The sequence below is a fragment of the Lagopus leucura genome, unplaced genomic scaffold (genome assembly GCF_019238085.1).
Source record: "Lagopus leucura isolate 7727_CA_CO unplaced genomic scaffold, USGS_WTPT01 Super-Scaffold_100159, whole genome shotgun sequence".
NCBI lineage: Eukaryota > Metazoa > Chordata > Aves > Galliformes > Phasianidae > Lagopus > Lagopus leucura.
The window spans coordinates 22193606-22215137 of NW_024962335.1; the positions used below are offsets into that span (position 1 = coordinate 22193606).

The following is a 21532-nucleotide window of genomic DNA, read 5'->3' on the forward strand; positions in this document are numbered from 1 at the left end:
AAAAATTCACTGTTCCTCTAGAAAGCAGAAAGTGTGCCTTAAAAGAATCTGTGCAATCACATTTCTTTAAAGTAGAAATGACACTATCACTAAATAGAAGCCACAAAGTAAGAAGAATCGGTGACATCACTTTCATCTGTATACATACAAAAAAGATATTTCAGAAGCACTAAAATGAAATACATCATACAGACAATGCTTGGCTAGCTCTACAGTTGCTTTCTCTCATGACTTTTTTTCTCTAGAAAAAAAAAATGTATACAAAGTATAACTACAATGACAATTTCTGAACTGGACTAGTTTCACAACGTGAACCAGAGATTGAGACCTGAACAGTTCCACAGATCAGAACTGAACAGATGTACCTCCTTTTATATGTGGGTTGAATGAAGATAAAGGTATGAAAACGTGAGAGCAGCTCTGGCATCAGGAAGCTTCTTACAGGGCACAAAGTTTTCAAAGACTTATTTTTTGCTACAGTGGAAACCAATTAAGAGCTCTCCAAATATTACTCATATTTATGATTCCTAACATCTCTGGAAGAGGCATAAGGACAATGTCCAATCTCAATGGTATTATGAATACAAATCCCCTGAGGAACAGTTTTTTCTTTAGCAATAGAAAGAACCTTCTGAAACTCAATCACAGAACACTTAAGGATTTTGAACAAAAATATTACAGAACTTTCCAAAACACCAAAGCTAAGACATTCTTAACTAAGAAGTACCTCTTGTGCATCAGAAGCCAGGGCAGAATATACTTAGTAGCTTAAAATATTCCAGAATAAATTGAAACAAATCGAAAACAGGTGTTCTGAATTAACTCCACACAGACAAGCCACACTGGATTACTTACCTTCATGTCATAGCCATATGTTTCCCTGATGTCTTCATCAGAATCTGTCTCTTCATCATCATAATCCAAAGTCTGCCGAGGGGAAGAGGACACACTCCCTATCACTCTGTTAAAGGCTGACTGCTGGAAACTAGTTAAGTGTCCCTGAAAGAAAAACAGAGTAAGAAACTCAAACAATTAAGCTTCTAGAAAAATCTATTTAAAAAGCTGAGGTCACAGTCACTAAGAAAAGGATGGTTGTTTAATCCTGAAGACAACTGTCTGGCTCCCATTCACAGCAAGTTGCGAAGAAAGACAGAAATAGGATCTTGCAGATTTTATTTCCAAGTTTTTGAGTAACAGTGACTAGGAAGATCTAGCTACTGTTGTTCATTGGTACCAAATTATACCATGTTGGAGCTGTACAAGTTTCTTCACCACAGCATCATCCGATTACTGATCTTGATCTCAAGATGAGCAAGCTGACTGCAAAAAGTACCAGTGATTCCCTACAGCCCTTGATAAAGTTTCCTAAGATATCAAAATGCCAAGAATGAAATCTATTAGAACTTACAAATACAGATACTTATGATTCTGTTAGAGGTAAATGGAACTTGGACACCAAAGTAGCCACCTCTTTAAAAATCTTCAGGCCATTAGCTGGCTGTAGTGTTTGAACCAGCATCCTTTACACTTGTTGCTTGTGTTTACACAGTTGCTACTGACAATGAGTTCAAAGTAATAGACCTGTTCCCAGAAAAGCCAGGAACAGCCTGAAACTAACAGCTGCCTAAACACTAGAATTCTCAGCCTAACTGCTCTCTCCTCTCCAAGCAAGGAAAGGCATTTTGACACAATGAAGAATGACTAGCAAAGCGCATAAGATATTCACACCCCTACCTGAAGATCTGGGTTGGCTGCTGCCTTCTGTAGCTCTGCACTGATTATTTTCTCTGTTTTCTCCCGTGCTGCCTGCTCCACCATTCGCTGGCTGAGCACAGAAAGCTTAGCCAAAGCAGAGGACAACTCATCAGTAGCCAAAGCTTGCCGTGCTCGATCCTGCCAACTCATGGCACGCTCCGTCAAGCACTGCAATGCCTCCCCTTCCGGCAGCCGTACAGGCAGCTTCTGCAGGGACACCAGCAGAGACAGTATCGTCTCAAGACGTGGCCTTCGAGAACGCATGCAAAGTGGACACAAAAACTTCACTTCTTTGGCCTGCCAACTAGAGCCCTTCTTCTGAGAACTTGTTTTGGGGAGAGGCACGCAGCCACTATGAAACCAGTCTTTGCACAGCTCACACTGCAGCATGAATCCACTAGCTGTTTTGCGGCAGACACAGAATTTGACTTCTTCTATACGATCCACCATAGTCATCTTGGCCAGGTTAGCTGCTCTGAGAGCATGCATGGCTTCAATCTCCTTCTGTTCCCGCTCCTTGAATATGGCCACCTATCCAAAGACAGAAACAGTTCATGACCTCCACAGCTAGAAGAAATCACTTTTTATTAGCAGCACAGAAAAAACACATCAGGAGATCTTCTTAGTTAAACTAGCCCAAAATTATGGGTCTGTGCAACCTATTTAAAACTTCATTTAAAATGCCTCCTCAATTACATATTGCTCCTCTACTTCCTCCTGACAGAACCACTGTACAAATATTAGATAATGTTCTCTGTTTAAAAAATGTCCGAAATTCATAATTAAATCCATCATAAAAACACAAGAGAAACAGATATTCATTGTTTAAATGCTGACAGCAGCAGGAACCTCTGAGTGACAGTTTATCTTCCTGAAGCAACTTCTATTTCCTCAGTGTCTCTATTCAAATAAATATAACGAAGCATACTAAGATAAAACTGGTTGTATATAAGCCATATTAAACATTCTGCATGTATTTTCTTTGTTTGTGGAGGAAGGGCAGCCAAATGACAGCAAGTTCTTCTGATAAGCTGCATCAATATCCTTCCAACAAAGAAGAACAAATGTAACACTGTTTCCTACCCAGTTTCCAGGATGAAGCCTTACAGATAGCCCTCGGACATTCTTCATGTAGGAACAAGGAAGGACAATGCTTAAATAAAAAGACTTTCTACAGTATGGTAGGCAATGTCTAAGGTCAGCAAATTTAGAGCACACTTTTAAAATCTGTTGACTCATATCAGCAAACCACTACCATAAATCTTAAGAATCAAAGGAACGACTGCTAAAACAATCCAAAACAGAATTTACTTCAGTTTAGTATACTGCATAAATGTAACGAATAGTACTATGCTGGGTACTGCTTAAGAGTTACATTCCATTTCATATGTACTGAAATCCTATCAGAATATTAGAACACCCACACATTATTAGACCAAGAGCATCTAAGCTATTTACATAGCCAGATACATATTATATACTTGCACTTATTTGCTGAACTGTGCCTCCCTCTACTTTCACTGCAAAAAAACAAACTATATTACTGTGTTAGTACTATTAAATATTTGTTTCAGCAAAATTTATCAGATTTCCCTGAAGATTTTTTTTACATAGATTAGAGACAAGTTAAATCCACGTATCAGGAGACACTACCTTTCATTGCTCCTTACCACAGCTGCAGTATCCCTGGCCTCCTCCAGCCCATCCTCCAGCTCACTCAGGGATTCCAAATCAAGATCTTTCTCCTTTTCCTTCTCCATCAACTCCTTTGCCCTCTTCCGTCTATTCTTACTGCTTCCATAGACACCAATATCAGTGCGAGGGCTCAGAACCTGTAACCAAAAGAACTTACACTGTTATTCCCAAGAATTGGAGGTTTAATCTGTTTCTTAAAAAAGCAACAGTTGAGGTTGTTTATACATGAAACAAGACTAGCCAAACACAGACTTGTCTTTTTTGTTCTTTTCACTTGAGTTCAGCTGAAACTTATTGTTTTCTATTATCAAATGAAATTTGATAATTTATTCTGCCTTCCAATACTGCAGAAGAGCATCAAGATCCACTTCTGAAGTCTGACACTGTACTCCTGTTGCTTACCTGTAACAGACTGTAGCTCGAGTTCTTCTTCAGGAAGGTCCTTCCCGTGCGCTCTCTCCAAGCCCGCGCAGCAGCTACCTGTGACTCCAGTTGTGGCAAGGCATCAAGGCGCACTGGTATCGGGCGGCCTCTGGCAGACAAGTTCTCCAGTTGCTCCAAGTAGGCATAGTTGTTCCCATTCTGGGGTAAAAGAAAATTCCCTGAGTCAAAGATTGCACCATTGTGTCAGTGGCCAGTTTGATTTCAAGCCATATACCACTCTAGTCAGTGACAAAAACAGGAACGGAATGGAAAGGACAGCAGGGTTGCCATCCCACTGCTACTTTTAAAACTCTCTCTCATACAGTTTCTACTTCAACACCTATTCTGATGTGGACAACTGGCTTAGGGAGTAAGACGCTTCATTTCAAGCTGGCAGTCTTAAATCCTACCTGCTCACTAGCAAGCTACATATCTGAGAGTTCTACAAGGGCTGATGCAAAGTCAAATGAGATCTCACTTCATTTCTCAATAAATACTTGATACAAGAAAAGCAGCTGCAGTCCAGAGATTAATACTGTGAATATCACAGAGACTGCATCAATTTCAGTCCATGTTATCTGAATAGGGCAATAGAAAAGGGGGGCTCTACTGAACTAATAACTAACTTCAACCCATTTCAGACAAAAGCATTATAGCTATCAGTGCCATTACATCTGAGACAAAAAAAAATAAATAAATATTCAACACATAGTGGGGAGAAAAAACCAAAACATTCCTATAACCAACTCTAAAAGTAAAGACCTTTGAGGAGAATATTCTCCACTGCGGCAAGTATTGCCAGTGATAGTACATAGAACAGTAATAATAAATACAGCCCTCTAGAGTTACATTTCTATCATAACAAAATTGACAGTTTTTACATCTCCTATGAAATGGGCAAGAGGAAGGGAAAAATGGAATAGTGAATGGAGAAACAGTTACACAAAAAGAACAAAAGGAATTCAAGCACATAATCTATGACTACTACACTGAACAACTACAGTAAGGATTCCCTTTGGGTGATATCTGTGGGTAGAGGGGCTAGGAATAAAGAGTATGTCTAAACAAAAGGATGCAAACAGAAGGGTCCAATTCTTGCTGTAACCTCTACCTGAATGGCCTCCACTTTGGCTGTCCAGTCTCTAGCCCGCTGCAGGGCTTCTTTCAGTGCCAGCACATTGGGCAGGTAAGCAGGGATGTTCTTTGCTTCATTCACAATGCCCTCCAGGGCCATCATGCTTTGGCGTGGCCTAGAGTAAAAAACAAACAAACAAAAAAAATTATTTCCAGCCTTCTCTCAAAATGCCAGCCATCTAAAGCCACAAATTTGACAGGCAAATTCGGGACTTCATCACTATGTGTAGCAGCCTAGAATATATCATGGCTCTATTCTTGGAGTGTGCTACTGGATACCAAGTAACAGCAAAGGTCAGAAAGCTGAACTTGATTGTCTGAAGTCCATCAAAAGGCCACAGCATCAGAAATCCTTAAAATTGAGGAAGTTGTTGTGTACCATACTGAGCATTTTTTTGTTTGCTTGCTTAGGCGCAGACAAGTAAATAGCAAAGGCAGCAACAATAGTCACACCTTCCAGCCACTGTACAATACAAAAGGGAATCAGCCCTTCCGTAACTCATCAATAACCTCAAACCCAACTCTTGGGCAATGACAGAAGTAGACTACATCTTCAAAGCCACCACTCTTCACAACTCACTAACAAAGGCTGAGAATCCCGTAAGAGTGTGACCTGTAAGAACAGTTTACAGAGGAACACTCACCTGGCCTGCAGGCAGACCTTGGCTTTCTCTTCCCACCTCTCCGAAACTGTGAGCAACTCCTGAAGTTCAGCCATGGCTTTCTCTACAGCATGATGTGGTGCCAAGCCCACACCTGAGTCGATCAGCTTCTTCATCACATCTAGGGTGACCCTCTGGGGATCCAAGAGAGTGGACCTCACCTCATCCAGCCACCGTGCCTGCTGCAGTTCCTGCTTCAGCCTTGGCAGTTCAGGAAGTTCTACATAAAGGCCAGAGCCCATGTCTATCAACTCTTGCAGCTTGGACGAGTCTGGGACCTCATCCATCATAGCTTCTTGAGCACGCTCGTGAAATTCCTCCACATCATCAAGTAGATTCTGGAGTAACATACAGTAAAAAGCATTCAGAAAAAATGACCACAGAATCAAAATAAAGTTGGCTGTAGGATCAGTCAGATATGAGTTTGTATGTGATCATCACATCGTTGGTCAAAGTTTCTACACACAGTGTCAACTGTTCTATCAGAAGCCAATGAGTCTCACATAGGGACTACTTCATTCATTATACATATTAGTTATAACAAAATCTGCAACTGAAGTAACATAGCTGCAACCATCTAGAGATCCCTACAAAACAAGATATTATCGACTGCCCAGATAATGCTTATTTGAAAACAGTGGGCTGAGGAGGGACTTCTGCAAAGATGTCATCCTTTTAATCAGTTGTTGGAGGCACTCACTAATGCTGATAATACGTAACAGAACACAATATGCTAAGGGAATAAAAACAAACCAGAGTTATAGGAGCATTAAAAGAACAATAGTCAAGTTTGCAATTATTTAAAGCATGCTCACCACTGAAGCATGACAGAGTTTTAACTTAAAAAGTAAAGATACGAAAAGGCAAACACCCTCCAATGAAAGGAGAATTCCACAGCAATGTAACCACATTTCTGTACTTGTCCATATTTCCATGTTTTGGAACAGCAGTGAAAAAAAATCAAAGATCAGACAGGAAAATATCTCCATGGGAGATTTATTCAAGGACATTCAACCTGTATACTTGATTGATTCACTCCTGAATCTCTTAAAAAAAGATCAGAATCAGATGCTACTGATGGCAAGTCAGTGCCACAATAAGAAACAAAACATTTCCTACACCTATGCTTACTGCCCTTCTTGTCTGATGTTGCTTTTCATGCCCACGTAGAAACCAAAGACATTTACAAAAAAAAAAACAAATCAACCAACCATGATCCACATTACAGGGTTTTTCATATAGGAAACAGATGCTGAATGCTTCATAGCAACAACAATAAATTATTACAGTCTAGTAATTACCAAGCCTTTTGTGTTAGAAAATACTCATCATCCAATCTAATTCATTATGATGGATAATTGCAGTCAAAAACCACGCTCAAAGTTAGTGAGTACATAGGTTTAAGTGATCATTATCTGACTTCATTCAAGAACTACGACTATGATTTTTAACCAGCATGACTATGAGATTTATCAATTTTACTAGTTAGAAACTGCTGAAGCCTCAGGAACTTACACATGCACACAGAGTACTTCAACACAATTAGTTTTCTAAGGCTATTTAAAAACAGAAAACAAAGACACCACCCCAGCTGGGAGAAAATATTTTGATAAAATATAAATCAGAACTGTTAAGAGTTTATTATATGAACAAAAAGTCGTAAGCCACCCAGAAAATAGATGCCACAGAAGAAAACTGCTGTATAATAAGCAATCAGAAAACTGGCAAAGAACCTAGAAGATGTCTTCAGCTCTGTCATCTACGGACCATGCCTTAATTTGAAGCAGGTTTTAAATACATTAGAATCAAATGCACTAGAATCAATGAACTCTTAACAGTCTCACAGGTCCATTAATATATGATGATAAAATTTCATGAGGCAGAAAATACTTAGTAAATATTTGGAAATATCTTCCTATCATATACTTTCCACTCAATTAACTGCTGGGAAACATGTTAAAGAACATCTTAGAAGGATAAAGATTAGAGTCAGCAGGCCTGGATAATCTGTATCCTGCGGTCCTATAGTTTACTGAAGATACTTGTTTTCAACAACAACGTGCCAATATCAAATAGATGGGAAGAAAGCCCAATATTAAATCCCTCTACTATATGTTTGCTTATAGAATTAGCTGCACACATGGTGACATTTAGAACTTTAGGACCTCAATTTAGCAGTACACAACATTCTTCTTAAAACTGTATCAACGGAAAACACAAGTTAATAAATGGTTGACATACATCAAGAACTATTTCTCAAGATGAAAAAAAAATATTTACCAAGGATTCCTAAAGTGTTTTCCTGGAGATTGGTTAGCAGGCCAAACAGTATTTAACATTTCATCAGAGATACAGAAACAAATCAAGTTTACTGCTGAAAACTCCTGCTGTAATACAAACTGCCACAGTGATAAATGATAATCGCAGCCAGGAGAATCAGTATGATCTGGATCACTTATTAGTCTAGATTCACTCAAAGACAGGTGCAAAGAAATGTATGAAGGACAAGTACAGGCCATGCATACAGATTAAGGAGACTGAAACCTGGAAAGCAAAGGCTGAAAAAGATTTACAGATTCAAGTGCAAAATTGCCAGTGTACTACTGCCTCCCTGCTCTCCTAAAGGAGCACAGCAATACAGCCTTCTGAAGTTCCTGCAAAAACATATGAAGGGTAGGATTTAACAGGAAATGTCATTGCTATAGATAGCTTTAATGATGCTGGAAGAAAAGCAACTGGTTCACTGAGATAAAATTGGGCTGCTTGGTCAGTGACAGACGGAAGCGATCTTTTCTCTTAGTTTAACCATGAAACCAGTACATCTGACTGCATCCATCGTAACAAGCATCTTGAAAAGTGTATGTATGTTCACATAAAACACTTTGGTTCCATAGCCTAAAAGCTGTCATGTGCCACGTGAAGGCCACACAAGACCAGCAGTATTCTTCCAAAATGGGAACGAAGGCCAGATGGCATAGGTTTGAGTCATTCACAGGGCATTAGACATCCATGCTTAGGCAACAACATTGAGCCCTACATATTAAGCTGTTATGACTACATGAGCATACTATTGTAGTACAAACACCATCTTTGCCCACTTAGGTGCTTTAAGCAGGAAAATGAGAAGAAATTACACGTTATCATTAATTCTATCGTGGATAAATAGCATCATGTAATCAGCAAAACTTCAATCACAATAGTAAGATTACTTGAAGTAGGAAGACACTGAGCTAAATGAATCCAGAGTATTTTCCTTCTTGAGGCCACAAATATCACCGTGAAGCAGTTATCTGCTTTACAGTAAAAGTCCTGTACATCAGGCAAACTAAAAAACCTAACAAAAAAACAAATAAAAAGCAACCAAAACACACACAAAATAAACAAAACATGAAAATCAAAACTAACAGACAAAAAAAAAGTCCAGAAAAAAAGCACAATGCTTACAGTATATCCAAGGATATATAGACATAAAGATACACAGATGTAAACCTACCTTTACTTGTCGGGCCTGGCTGATAACACAGGGCAAGCTAAATAACTGATGTACAAATGCTTTCAGCTCCTCCATAGTCAGCTTGGTCCGTGTCCTTCCACTATCTTGGCTCTGTCTGCTGTATGAATGAACACAAGAAAACATTATATGAAAGACACAATGACACCTGGGTTTACTCCCAGTAACAGATACATATCAAAATCACTCAAGAACCCCAAGAAAAAAGGCCAATCAAAACAAAACAAAACATCTCTGTAAGAATTTAAACCCTTGAAAACTAGATTTAATGTAAAACTCTCAGCTATAAAGAGAATTTACTCTACTCTTCGACTTCCTAATTGGGTTTTTTGCTCCAACTAAAACAAAAGCACGAAGAGGTCAGGGTTTTTTGTGTTGCTTCTTTTTTCCAGGAGAAATGCTTGATTCTTCAGAAACTCAAGATTATTTTAGGTAAAATATTGGCCACAGCTCCTTATCATGACCAGGGCAAGCAAGGATGACAGAATTCCAGTTGTTCCTCACATAAGCAAATGGATTGGGTGCAAAACAGTAGAGGTTGAAACAGGTAAAGAAAAGAAACTACTGAACAAACTACACAAAGCTACAAACTACACACAGTTTCAAGTGCTCAAATACAAAGTCAAACAAGTTGCCTTAGATGTGACTGAAAAGAAAAGGAAATAAAAGGTGAAATTCTTTCAAAACTTACTAAGGCTGATCAGATACAGGTACAGGGAGAAAGACAAGTTTCTGAAAACAGAAACAAAAAACAAGACTGCTCTGAAGCGCAAGATCTACAAGATGTTCCATATACTGGAAGACACATCCAAAGCAGAAACTGTTTTTCTAAGAGTCTACTATACTACATATAGTAAAAATCATAAACCAAAGCAGCTCGCTATTCAAACATAGAAGCCTCTTCCAAAAATATTGAAACTGAAGAAGTCTCTACAGACTTGGTATTTGAAATAAGCATCTTCAGAATTCAAGTCCTCAGCACTGCTAATAAGGAATGTATGTACCTACAAGGATACTATTTCAAACCGTGGTAACCAATCTGTGGGAACCAAGAACTGCTTTGGGAAGTGAAGGGTATGGAGTTAAACATCATCAGTGGCACTGATGCCACAGCTTCTGGGGGAACCTCTGTCATTAATTCACATTTTGATCAAGAGACAGAGTAACACTGACAACAATATGGAGGAAACCACATGGGCCAAAACATTTAAAGGAAAAAAGGTAACACTGACTCTCTGTCTTTAAGTTGATACGGGGAACCCATTGCTAAGGAACTGATTTAAGCAGTGGACCTCCCTTTCTGGTCAACTTGACAGATGGGACTGTTCACAAGAGCCATGTGAAGATCTTTACTTGCTCAAGCAGTTAATGGCCATGACAGGCACTGGCAAAAGGTCTTCAATATACAACAGTAACATGCTGTGAAAATAAATCTTGTTTGCTAGAGTCGCCTCTCTTGCAGGCAGAGAACCACTGAAACTTGCAGAAGAAAAGGACTGGTACTGCATACGACACATCCTTCCATTAAGTACCACTAGAAGCAAGTGTTACAAGCCCACTGAATGCAGGAAAAGTTAAGTGGCTCTACACTAATGCAATATTTGGTATAATAATCACTGCAGGCACAGCAGTCTCATGAGCAGGACAGATTTTAAACACTGAAGAGCTGTTCCCTGCTAATCAATATACATTTTATCACATTAAATAAGTAGTAAATTTAATCTTTCATTCTGCGGACTTAAAAAGAAAATGTAGATGAGTCATCAAATATAATTACACTGTGTAAAAGTCACAGAGAAAAAAAAGAATACTGCAGACTTTGATTTACTGTAACAGACAGTGAGAAGGAATGGTAGCTGCACTTGGACCCACCTCCTAAGCACTCCAACCCTAGTGCAGCCATACATTGCCAAAGCACTATGTGTCACACAAGCATTCACATATCCCTGCCTATAAAAACCCACAACTTTCAGCATTAATAAGGGGGAGAGAAAATGCGGATATATTGAAGCCAAGTCCATTGTTCTGTGCCATCTGACTACACATAAAACCAAAAAGAAGTGCAACATCATTAGCTATGTTTGGATCACAACTTTATTGGCGCTTTATTCTCTGCCAAGTTGTTCTGTTTCAGCACTCATTTTTAATGCATTTCTAACCTTATCCTTAGTGTAAATGTGATCCCTCTCATTGTATTAAATACGAATACAAGTGCTAAAGAACTAGCTGGAGGCGATTTCTGATTTAAATTTCCTAGTGTTGTTTAAGGAGGATTTAAAATCATCCGAAAAATTCTCAAACCTCTATTTTATATCATGTTATGGTTTAGCATACAACAGTAGTCTTAGACTACACAAGTTTCTTTCTTTGCCCCATGGGATTTGATTAATTTCTAGTTCAGATACATCGTTGAAAGTTGCCAGTTCCCTCTATTCTACTTCTTGAGAAAACCCTGGAAACTCTAATTAACTTAAGGCATGTCTGTTGAGAAGTGTAATTGGATCTATGATACAACATTTCATCATCATGGCTTGCATTTGAACCCTCCATTATGTCCTGTGTAGGAAAGCAGGGTATTACAACTAGCTAAGAATTTACTTTGCACCCCATTCCTTAAAGAAGCCTTAAGCTTAACACCAAAAACTGTATATGCAACAAGGAAAATGCTGAGGTAGTGACAGCAAAACATTCCAGAAGGGTCATAAGCAAGGCAGGCAATACAAAGACCTAAGGGAGCCAGAAGATATAAAGAGAAGGCACTACTGTTCAGCCAGACATCACTGCCTGCAACTAGGGAATCAGTTTTTGCTCTCTGCACTGCTTTGCTCCTCAGGATCCCATCCTCCTAGTCATTGCTGGCAAGACATTTCCTCTTCATCTTCCAGTAATTCCACCAGCATACCAACGCATTCTGCAATTCACTTGTAAGCAGCTAGCAAAAATCAAACATTTTTGAGAAATGCTGTACCAGAAGGTATAACTAAGCTTGCCTCACCAATCATAATTGCCATTTCCTAGTTTCCTTACACTCAGCTTTGCAGTACAACGTTTTAACAATTTTCTTTCCTAAAGCAGTTTTATCAACTCATTTTTTATTTAAGCTATACACTTAGCCATGCTGACTAAAATATAAACATTCATGTCAAAAACTTACTTCCACTGCATTTTTTCTTCCAGCTGTCTTTTCCTACAACTCTCTCATACATTTAAACAAATGCCTGATCAGAGATCAAACAATTTTTCCAAAGGATTTCACATTTCAGTACGTAAGTCAGCTCAAAACAGTATATTTAATGCATTTCAAGTTTGCTTTTTGGATCTTTGTTATAAGTGTATGTCTCCCCAGTCTCTCAATGAGTCACAGCACTAAAGGCAAACACTAGAGGTAATTAGACAGTGAGAGCTCAGTTTTCTTACATTTCCAGGTCCAACCAAGTAACAAAACAGATAGATAAAAACTGTATTAAAAAAAAAAATAAAAAAAATCAGTCTTACCTATGTTTTTGCTTTTTACTCAGAAGCAGCTGTGCTACTGAAGCACAGGTCTCTGCTTCTTTCACAGCATCTCTAAGCTTACGGAAGAGATCATTTTCCGGGTATTTCCTGTCTTCAGCATCTTCCAACATCACTCTCAACTCAATTACATCTGTAGTAACAGCATACAGTTTGAATGTAGAAACAAAAGACATTTTAGACTGCTTCCCAACCCTTACATCAAGGTTCCAACAGGCTAGTTCAATTTCAAACACTAAAAGATGAGTTTCTCATTTCTTTTTTCACTAAACAACACAGCATTTTCTCTCATTAAATCAGAAAAAGAGTAAGTAGGATGCCTTTCAACTCCTGCAACAAAGAACGGAAGTCTAACCTTTTTTGTGGTTGAGGTTAGCAGACAGAGCTTCTGTAACTCTACTGACCCAAGTGTCATAAGACTGTGCTCTAACTTTCACTCCATAGAGCAAAGAAGGAAGGTCTTCCAGTGGATACCGATACCTGGAGATATGAAAGCAAAATAAAGCAAGAGTATTAATGCTTGCACAATACCTAGGATATTGCTTACTGTCAAGTTTTCTCAGCTAAAATAAGGTCAGGACAGAATACGTATAATATCCTCTGCCTTGAACTCAAGAATCAAACAAAGAGGATAAAAGCACTCCTTAAATAAAGGAAGAGAAAAGAGTGGCCAAATGTCATATCTGGCAATCAATCTCCAACACAGCACTGATCTGGAAAGGGAAAAAAACCAACTGCTGGCATACCTTAAACACTTGTTCTGCATGGGGCACGGACATAAATCAGATGGGTGGTATAGGCAGACCAAGCGCTCGGGATTACAGGAACACGTAAGAGCTGACAAGAAGCACGTCGTTCTGCAAGCTGTGCACTGACGTTCATCATCTGGAACCAATTCAAACACCTCTTCTTCAGACATCAACACTCCCTTAAAAAAAATTAGACACCTGTTAGAAACACTAGCACAGACAAAGCAGAGGAAATGGGGAAAGGGAGCAAAATTTCTTTTGCAGGTAAAGCAATAGAGTTGCCTTTCATTACTTACCATCTGTACAACAGTTTCCCTTAAACGTGTTTCTTCTTCTATCATCAGAGTCATCTCTTTGCAGACCATGGCAGCCAGTCCAACATCCAAGCACTCTGGATCTGCAGCCATCTTGAAGATCAGTTCTTCATGGGAGAAAACACAATGACGCCCAAGCCTTCGGTAGTGACTCACACACTGACGGCCAATCGGAAGCTACAAAAATCAACGCCATTCATCATTCTGGGACAAAACATTTTCTCACCACCCACTTTCCTTCACAAAATCTGGGGAAAGACAGACTGAAAACCAGAAAAATATATTATGGGAAAAAGGTGAAACGCACTGCCGTCTAGAAATAACTATGCCGGGACTGAAGTTAACCAAAGCTAGCATCAATCGTTTTGTGTCTTTTAAAGCACAAAAAGAAAGTATTACTAGATAAATTTGCTGTGCAATTCTGGGTTACATTTTGCATAGTGTCAGAAGAGGAGTTTTCCTAGACACACAGACTATATCATGAGCATAGAAGAAAAGAAATCTGACAATTCCACAAACAATTTATCTGATAAATGAATAAATGTCTTAACTTCTAGAATTTATATTTCAACGTATCAAAGCAGAAGTTGGATACAGATAAACTACAGATGAGATCCCATCTTTCATCTGTAAACTCTGAATAGTGATGAGGCACTTTTATCAACTTACTGAGGAATCCATATAAGTTATGTTCTGGTGTGTCATGGCTATTAGAATATGGATTAACACAATTAAAAGATGCAATGAGCTGACACACAAGGAGAACAAAAGAGTTATATGCCTACCTCCAAGATGCAAATGACAACAGCTATTCAAAACAGTATAATAATCTATATGAAATCCAGGAAGATGCATTAGAGAAAAACTAGCTGAAGTACTACAAGATCAATATTTGAAAAGGAAGACCACATGAAAAAGTTTCATTTTGAAGCTGTTTAAAACAGTTTGAACATCAAAATCATTTTCTGCTATGAAAATTAACAACAGTCTCACAGTTATTCCAGGAACTATAAGCATAAAACACACTGTGCAGCATAAAAGACTACTCTTCAGATAAGAAATGATTAACAGTCTCCTTGCAAAGGACAACTAGTAGAGACACAAAAAAACATATACAGAAGAGCAGACCCAGTCAGCAGTGCAGAAGTTCACAGCTTCAGCAAAGTTGTATCCCTGGTTAAATCCAGAGTGATAGGCACGAGGAAAGGTCACGACAAACTCGCCAGCACACTGGTTGGTTCTGTACACCTAATATAAGTGAAGAAAAAAAGGGGAGAAAAAAAAAGCACTAAAAAACTTGCAAGAGAGGTTAGAACATATTGAACATCATTTGCATTACCTGTAGAACACAACAGAGTCAATGTAGCTAAGTGGTAAAGTTTGATTCTGTCTTCTTAAAATGAATCCTCAGTTTATAGTGTCAATCAAAAAAAAAAAAAAAAAAGTAAAAGCTAGATATCTAATCCAGCAGCTTAAAATTCTCCTCATGAATTCCAAAAAAGGATTATTAACTATCACTATTTAATCCACCGCATCACAACCTGCAAAGGCTTCTAGAAACAGTTTATGATTTGCTTTGCCAGAGTATTTGTCAGAAAAGCAATTTATCCTAACACAAAAAGCAAGTCAAAGTGACTGCTGCTTAAAGGTCTGCTGTCAGTAAGGCTAGGTCAAAGCAGTTTGTAAAACTGAAATTTCTATAAAACAGTGTTTGACTGTCAAAAGATATTAAAACTAATTCACAGACAAATACAGTAGAAGGGTTTTTTCCATTAAAATGAACTGTAACACAATGTACATTTATTCTGTAAGATATTTTAAGTAAGAAGCCTGACACATCCTCTTCTGATGTGAGATAATTGGATTTCATGGTGAGGCTCGAAAAGGATTCAAAAAATAGACTTCAGTGCCACCTCATAACTAATGAACTGGAGATGTAGGTGGCCACCACAAAAGTTCTTCAGAGTTACATCAAACTACTGTTAACACAAGTCTGGCACAAAATGAAACTGAGTGGATAAAACGCCCATGTACTACTCACTGGTACACCATGTTCCATCAGCACGTTGGGGTTCATGATAGTGACCAACTGATGCAGGAGATCAGGCTGGGATTCAAATAGCTCAGGAGCCAACTCCTTCATCACATCTTCCAGTTGCTCGGCTGCGTGAGAGGGCACACCATACCACGTTTTTGGCTCTCCCCTACCAAAAAAATACCACAGAAAAACAGATGCATTACTTAAAGGAAACAAACGATGGCACCCAACTGCAAAGTACGTGAACAGTGATGTTAAAAGAGTAAGCCAAATATTTTTTCTGTGAAGACACAAAAAACACCTTTAATAGAAATACACTGTGGTACTTGTCCACTCTCTCAATCGACCTTGGAGAAATCTTATGTCTGAAACTAAAGGTATATTATACCACATAAGCAGATATGTCCTTCTAATACACATAACCAGTTACTGAAAACCAGTAGTTCACTAGATTCTGAAGACAGAAGATACCTAATCACATGAATTATTTAAGAATGGGGGAAAAACATGACAAACAGAACCAGTAACAGAGAACAACTTGAGAATGTATTATTCTAGACCTTCCAGTCCTGTCTCAACAAAAGGGAGCTGTAATGATCTAGAATCTATAGTTCATAGGTTTGTATTATGTTTTTATTTTAATTTTTTAAGTACAACTAGTAGTCTGTTAAAATATCTGAATCAATTTACATATCACTTATGTAGCAGTAGTACAATAGGTAACAATATTAATTACCCCAACACCAAACATCCCAGAAGTTTAGATAAGGAAAAATGCAGTTTTCTATGATTCCTGCAGGCTTTAGTGACACCTGCTGGTAAGACAGAACTAGCAAGTCTCAGGAAATAATGCTGTTTCTGGCTGAGCTGCTGGAATTCAAAAGCTGACAAGACTTTCACACACCGACCCAGTCAATAGAATGCTGAGGACCATAAGAGAACTCAAAACAAATGAAATACTCCCTCGCAGCCTGTGGACCAGATCTATTAGCAAACAGTTCTTCAGAAATGCGCACTCATAATCCAAAGGCTATCAAACTCATCCTTAGCAGACAGCTAACTTCCTATTCTGAAGGAGTGCTTCCCACTGTCTCCTCTCATGAAGACTGACTGCAGGGCAAGGAATTAATCTGTCATGATTCTTCTCAAATAAAAAACAAACACCAGAACACTATAAGAAATGTTCTGGAAGTCAGAATTACTTTCAAATTTCTGTTCTCTGAAGTAGGGATACTTTGTGTGTGCATAACTCTGCTCATGAACTTTCAGTTTTGATGCCTGCATAAGCCACTAGACAGCAGCCTTCATTTCCAGCAGGGGATTACCAACTTTAGAACACAAAGCACATTCCACACCAATGAACTGTAATTCAATTTAAAACAAAAGAAGTTGTTAGAAAGGATGTGAGCCTCTAAAAAATTATTTTACAGTGGTACTAGATTGCTTGCAACACAAGAATATTCAATCAGTTAATGAAAAATACCAACACCACTAAAGCAGTATTTGTGTTCTCTTTCAATCAAGTTCAGCTAAGAATATGGGCTACTTATCACATACAGCTTTTTGGTTAAAAGTCATCAGCATGAATAGATACTTTCAAATAAAATTACAAATTTACTAACAGTAAAGAAAGCAGTATAACACAGATGTGCAAAGGAGAGTCCATACCAATGCAGGTAGTTGATGGAATAGCTCCAGTGGTCTTCGATATGCCAGCAAAATGAGGAGAAGCACATCCCCACATACAGCCAAGGTACCTTCATGCCAGAGATATCTGCATTAATGTGAGCAAGGACTGACTGTTCTAGAATTGGCATGTTATTTAAATTCCAACCAGAAAGTGCATAATCCTGAAAAAAAAAAAAAAAAAAAAAAGAAAAAAAGAAAAAAAGAAAAAGGAGAGAATTCTGAGCAAATCAGAAGACCATAAGGACACCATCTCTAGACAACGAAAACACTAAGAGATCAACTTATCCATTCCTGTTGCAGATGATGCACAGTATTCCGCAACAGTGAAGCACGTAAAGAAGGAGATTTAAACTCTTTAGCCAGCATTTAATACAACTAACATTTAAGGCCAATCCTAGTATTTCAACATATTCTTTGGCTCAGTGCTGACAGACTTTGATTCCATCCTATGCCTAACTTTCATGCTTTTCTGACTGTAAAGAAAAACAGTACCAGTAACATTAGCAAACAAAGACAGAACTCTTCCCTAAAACTGGATACAATGACTGCAAACATCAAAAGCTGAAATAATAATGAGATTCTTGTGAGAAATTTGTTTTACTGCACTATAGCTTAACTTGATCTCTATAAATTATTTTAGAAATCCCTCAACAGAATAAACTTCTACATTTACTTCACAGAAATCAGCACCACCAGTTAAGAAATTCATCCTTTCCTTCAAAACGCACCCAGTTTGTGTAAAAGAAAAAAGATAAATTCAGATTGCCTCTACTTTGTTTCCTCTGCACTGACATAAAGACAACAGAGAGAGATGATGACCAGGCTAGAAAGTTATTGTGGCTGGTTGTTTGTTTTAAATTACTACTTTTATACAAAGAGATCAACAAGCAGTTCTCACTCAGCGAGTAGACAGCCAATCTCTGCACCACCAAGACAAAAAGTACAAGTAAGAAGGTGCAGACATGGATTGAATAGTGAGCAAAATAACATTTTTCAGAGATTGGTACAAACCAGTTTGAGCCTGCATAACCATGAAATCACATCTTACTCTCCCCTTTAATCTGAATTTAAACAAATAAGCAGACAAGAAATGGATATTCTACAATACGGTCTGAGGGAAAATAAGCAACACACTCACCAGACATTCTTTATTTAATTTCCTGTAACTGATGCTGTACCAAAGCTTTTTCACTCTTACAGTATGCACAGTCAGAGGGACAAGCTAAATCTGATTAGTCTGTTTTATCTATTACAAATCTCCTAAGGAGGTATGTATTATGTTTCACTAGTTAACTCCTCAAAACAAGAAAGGAAAATCTTATCAGATGTTTCCTCATATTTGGGTATACTGTAACAATTTGCATATCTTTGCCTATTTAGTGATACAAAACAGGTGTAACTTCGATCATTACAAACAGCTTAGCTATCAGAAACAAAGATCTGCAAAAAGAACATACACTATCAGATTAATGCACTGCTCAAGAAGAATGCTCAGTGTGAGTCTTAGTATCTTCATAAAAAAAAAAAATTCACAACGATCTCAGACTTAAATTCTTACTGTGAAATCTCATGGAGAGCAAAGAACAGGGTCAGCTTGCACATTCTATTACTTACTTCCTCCTCCGGCATCAGCTTTCGTCTGCCATCTTTCACTGGAAAGCCACTTCCAAAGTCCTTGGATGATATATCAGCTCCATATTCTACAATGACATCTTCTTCTATGCTGCTCACCAATCTCCAGAATTCTTTCTCTACCAGCTCAGTGGGAACCATCTGAAAGCAAGACGTTGTTAGGGTTTGCGCAGATTAGATCCATCCTGAAAACTATCATTCAGGATATATACTGTTAGTAATCCCTGGGGTATCCTCAAATTCCAATTCAAATTCCCTCACTCCATCTCTTCACTGTCGCACAGTTTGGTTTGTTTTCCTTAGTAGCGGCTGCAGCATAATAGAAATAAAATGCCACACCATGAAAGATGGAATGAAGGAAAAAAAAAAAAGGGATTTTCAGGAGTACAGCTTAGGAATATTCTTGAAAGCTAGAAAGGGAGTACAGCAGAAGCCAAGCAGCAAAAAGAATGAAGAACACGAATATTCCAAACTATTTCAGAGAATAATAACCAAAATCTGAAAAACAGAAAGGAAATTAAGATAAATGTGTTCAAGATTGTAGTCTGCATATATTTCGTATTTTTTACATGCATTTAGTTAAAGTCTGTTTATAAAATAAGCTTTATTTCTTGCTTTGATCTGTCCCCTAAGGTCATGAAATGAAGCAGAGATCTCAAAAGCTGGAAGTTTTGAGAAGACTGTCCACAAATTACTCAAAAACCGTGAGAGAAGAAGCTTGTCATTTCATGCAGTCTATAGGACAGTGGAATCACAAAAGTGTGCCAACAGAGACACATCAGTTTTAAAAATGCTGCTGAGATGCAGGGGGAAAAAAATTATCAGATAGACTTCATCTACTGATACATCTGCACGAAAAGAATCTAATAGGGAAGAAAATAATGGTATGTCCACTGAACAATCAAGACAAAAGCCACAGAAAGGACAGTGGAAAGATCCCACTGCCTCAGAAGAACAATTCTAGATTTGGTTCAAATAATCAAAAAGGGAAAAAACTGAAATGGAGTACAGCCTTTACAAACAATAAAGTTGTCTATTGATCAGTGGAAAAACATTAAATGAAGTTGAAGCAAGACCAGATGCCAGGAAGTTATATCATTAGTTCACATGTTTGGAGTTTATTGTGCCTCTTCACAGAAAGCTAAGATGCCTCAGCAGAAGTCCAGGATCAGCTGAAACCTCTTTTCCCCCTACAAAGAATGACAACGAAAGTTGAACTCACATGGACTGGCATGTTGAAATAATCAGACTTGAAGTTATCAGCCATTTCACCAAAGCTCTGGAGAGTATATTCCCTGACAGCCTGTTCAAATCCAAAGGCCTCACGGGGTTTGTTGCATTCCTAAAAGACAGAACATAAAAACATTGTTCCCTACAGCAGATTATGACACAGTCATACTTCTGTTAAAATTAAAAAAGAGGAAAGAAAACAAAACAGTTGACCATCTGAGTCCTTAACAAACACAATAAGCTATCAGTTTTGAGTGCTTTTCTCAGCTGAGGAAGTCTTACCATAATGGAAATAGAACCGAATTAATTGTATCAAAGTTAATCTAAGCAAACCCCAATACTGCACACTTCTGCTTCCTGTACGAACTAAGTTTTACCATCTATTCCTGTCAGCAGCAGAGCGAGACAAAGAAAATCTTAGCCTTAAAGGCATTTTTTTAAACACGCTGGATTCAAATACCTGCAGAATAGATGCACAGAAACAAATCCTGTTAATGTTTCAGTCCTATCAACAAAATATATCAAATGATTTAGCACAAGCACACAGGAGGAAAGAGGAAAGGAAATTAAAACAATGCAGCACTTATACCAAAGTAGCTGACTAATACAGCCCCTCTGACAAAACCTTCAAGTCTTCTATTGTTCTACCTATAATCAACCTAAAAATCCAAGAAGACCAGCTCACACTCCTGCTGCTGTCCCCACTCATTTCTACATCTTTTTCAGTTCCTGCTGACAAAGGGGCTGACACAATTTTGAACATCTACAAGATGTATTTGATCACAAACTTGCCACCAAACTTAACAGTCAGCTGTTTAGTATCACAATGAAAATGGTCCGAAGAGGAGTGCGAGAGATCAGCCATTCCTTTCTAGAGAAACTATCCTTAGACTATTACCAACATTTATCAAAGCTGCTCTTAAATGCAGCTGGCAAGAGAAGATTTATACACTGTTAAGACAATGCTGACCTCAATGCAAATAAAGAGTCCTTATCCTGTCCCTCTGTTTTGCTTCTGTTTTGGCACTCTGGTGTTAACATTACATCAACCAATAGCGCACAGTTAGTTTCTGAGGTAAAAACTGAGACAACAAGTACTACTAATCATTTCAAACATCTCTATGAGGTACAAATATATATATATATACACACTTACGCTCTTTTCTTTCCCCCCTCTCTCTTACTTC

At 38.2% G+C, this 21532-nt stretch overlaps 1 protein-coding gene across 1 annotated transcript in view; it reads right to left on the bottom strand.

Annotated features, from left to right (window-relative positions):
• Positions 1-21532, bottom strand: part of KDM5A (lysine demethylase 5A) — a 50047-nt gene that overhangs the window by 11387 nt on the left and 17128 nt on the right. The window contains exons 9-24 of the mRNA XM_042889618.1: positions 20338-20457; positions 19098-19256; positions 17463-17644; positions 15798-15960; positions 14885-15004; positions 13739-13933; positions 13440-13621; positions 13049-13173; positions 12676-12826; positions 9163-9280; positions 5652-6007; positions 4985-5123; positions 3853-4032; positions 3426-3587; positions 1735-2286; positions 856-999 (exon numbers count right to left, since the gene is read on the bottom strand). Of these exons, the coding sequence (XP_042745552.1) occupies positions 856-999; positions 1735-2286; positions 3426-3587; positions 3853-4032; positions 4985-5123; positions 5652-6007; positions 9163-9280; positions 12676-12826; positions 13049-13173; positions 13440-13621; positions 13739-13933; positions 14885-15004; positions 15798-15960; positions 17463-17644; positions 19098-19256; positions 20338-20457 (3048 nt within the window). The remainder of the gene's footprint in view (positions 1-855; positions 1000-1734; positions 2287-3425; positions 3588-3852; positions 4033-4984; positions 5124-5651; positions 6008-9162; positions 9281-12675; positions 12827-13048; positions 13174-13439; positions 13622-13738; positions 13934-14884; positions 15005-15797; positions 15961-17462; positions 17645-19097; positions 19257-20337; positions 20458-21532) is intronic.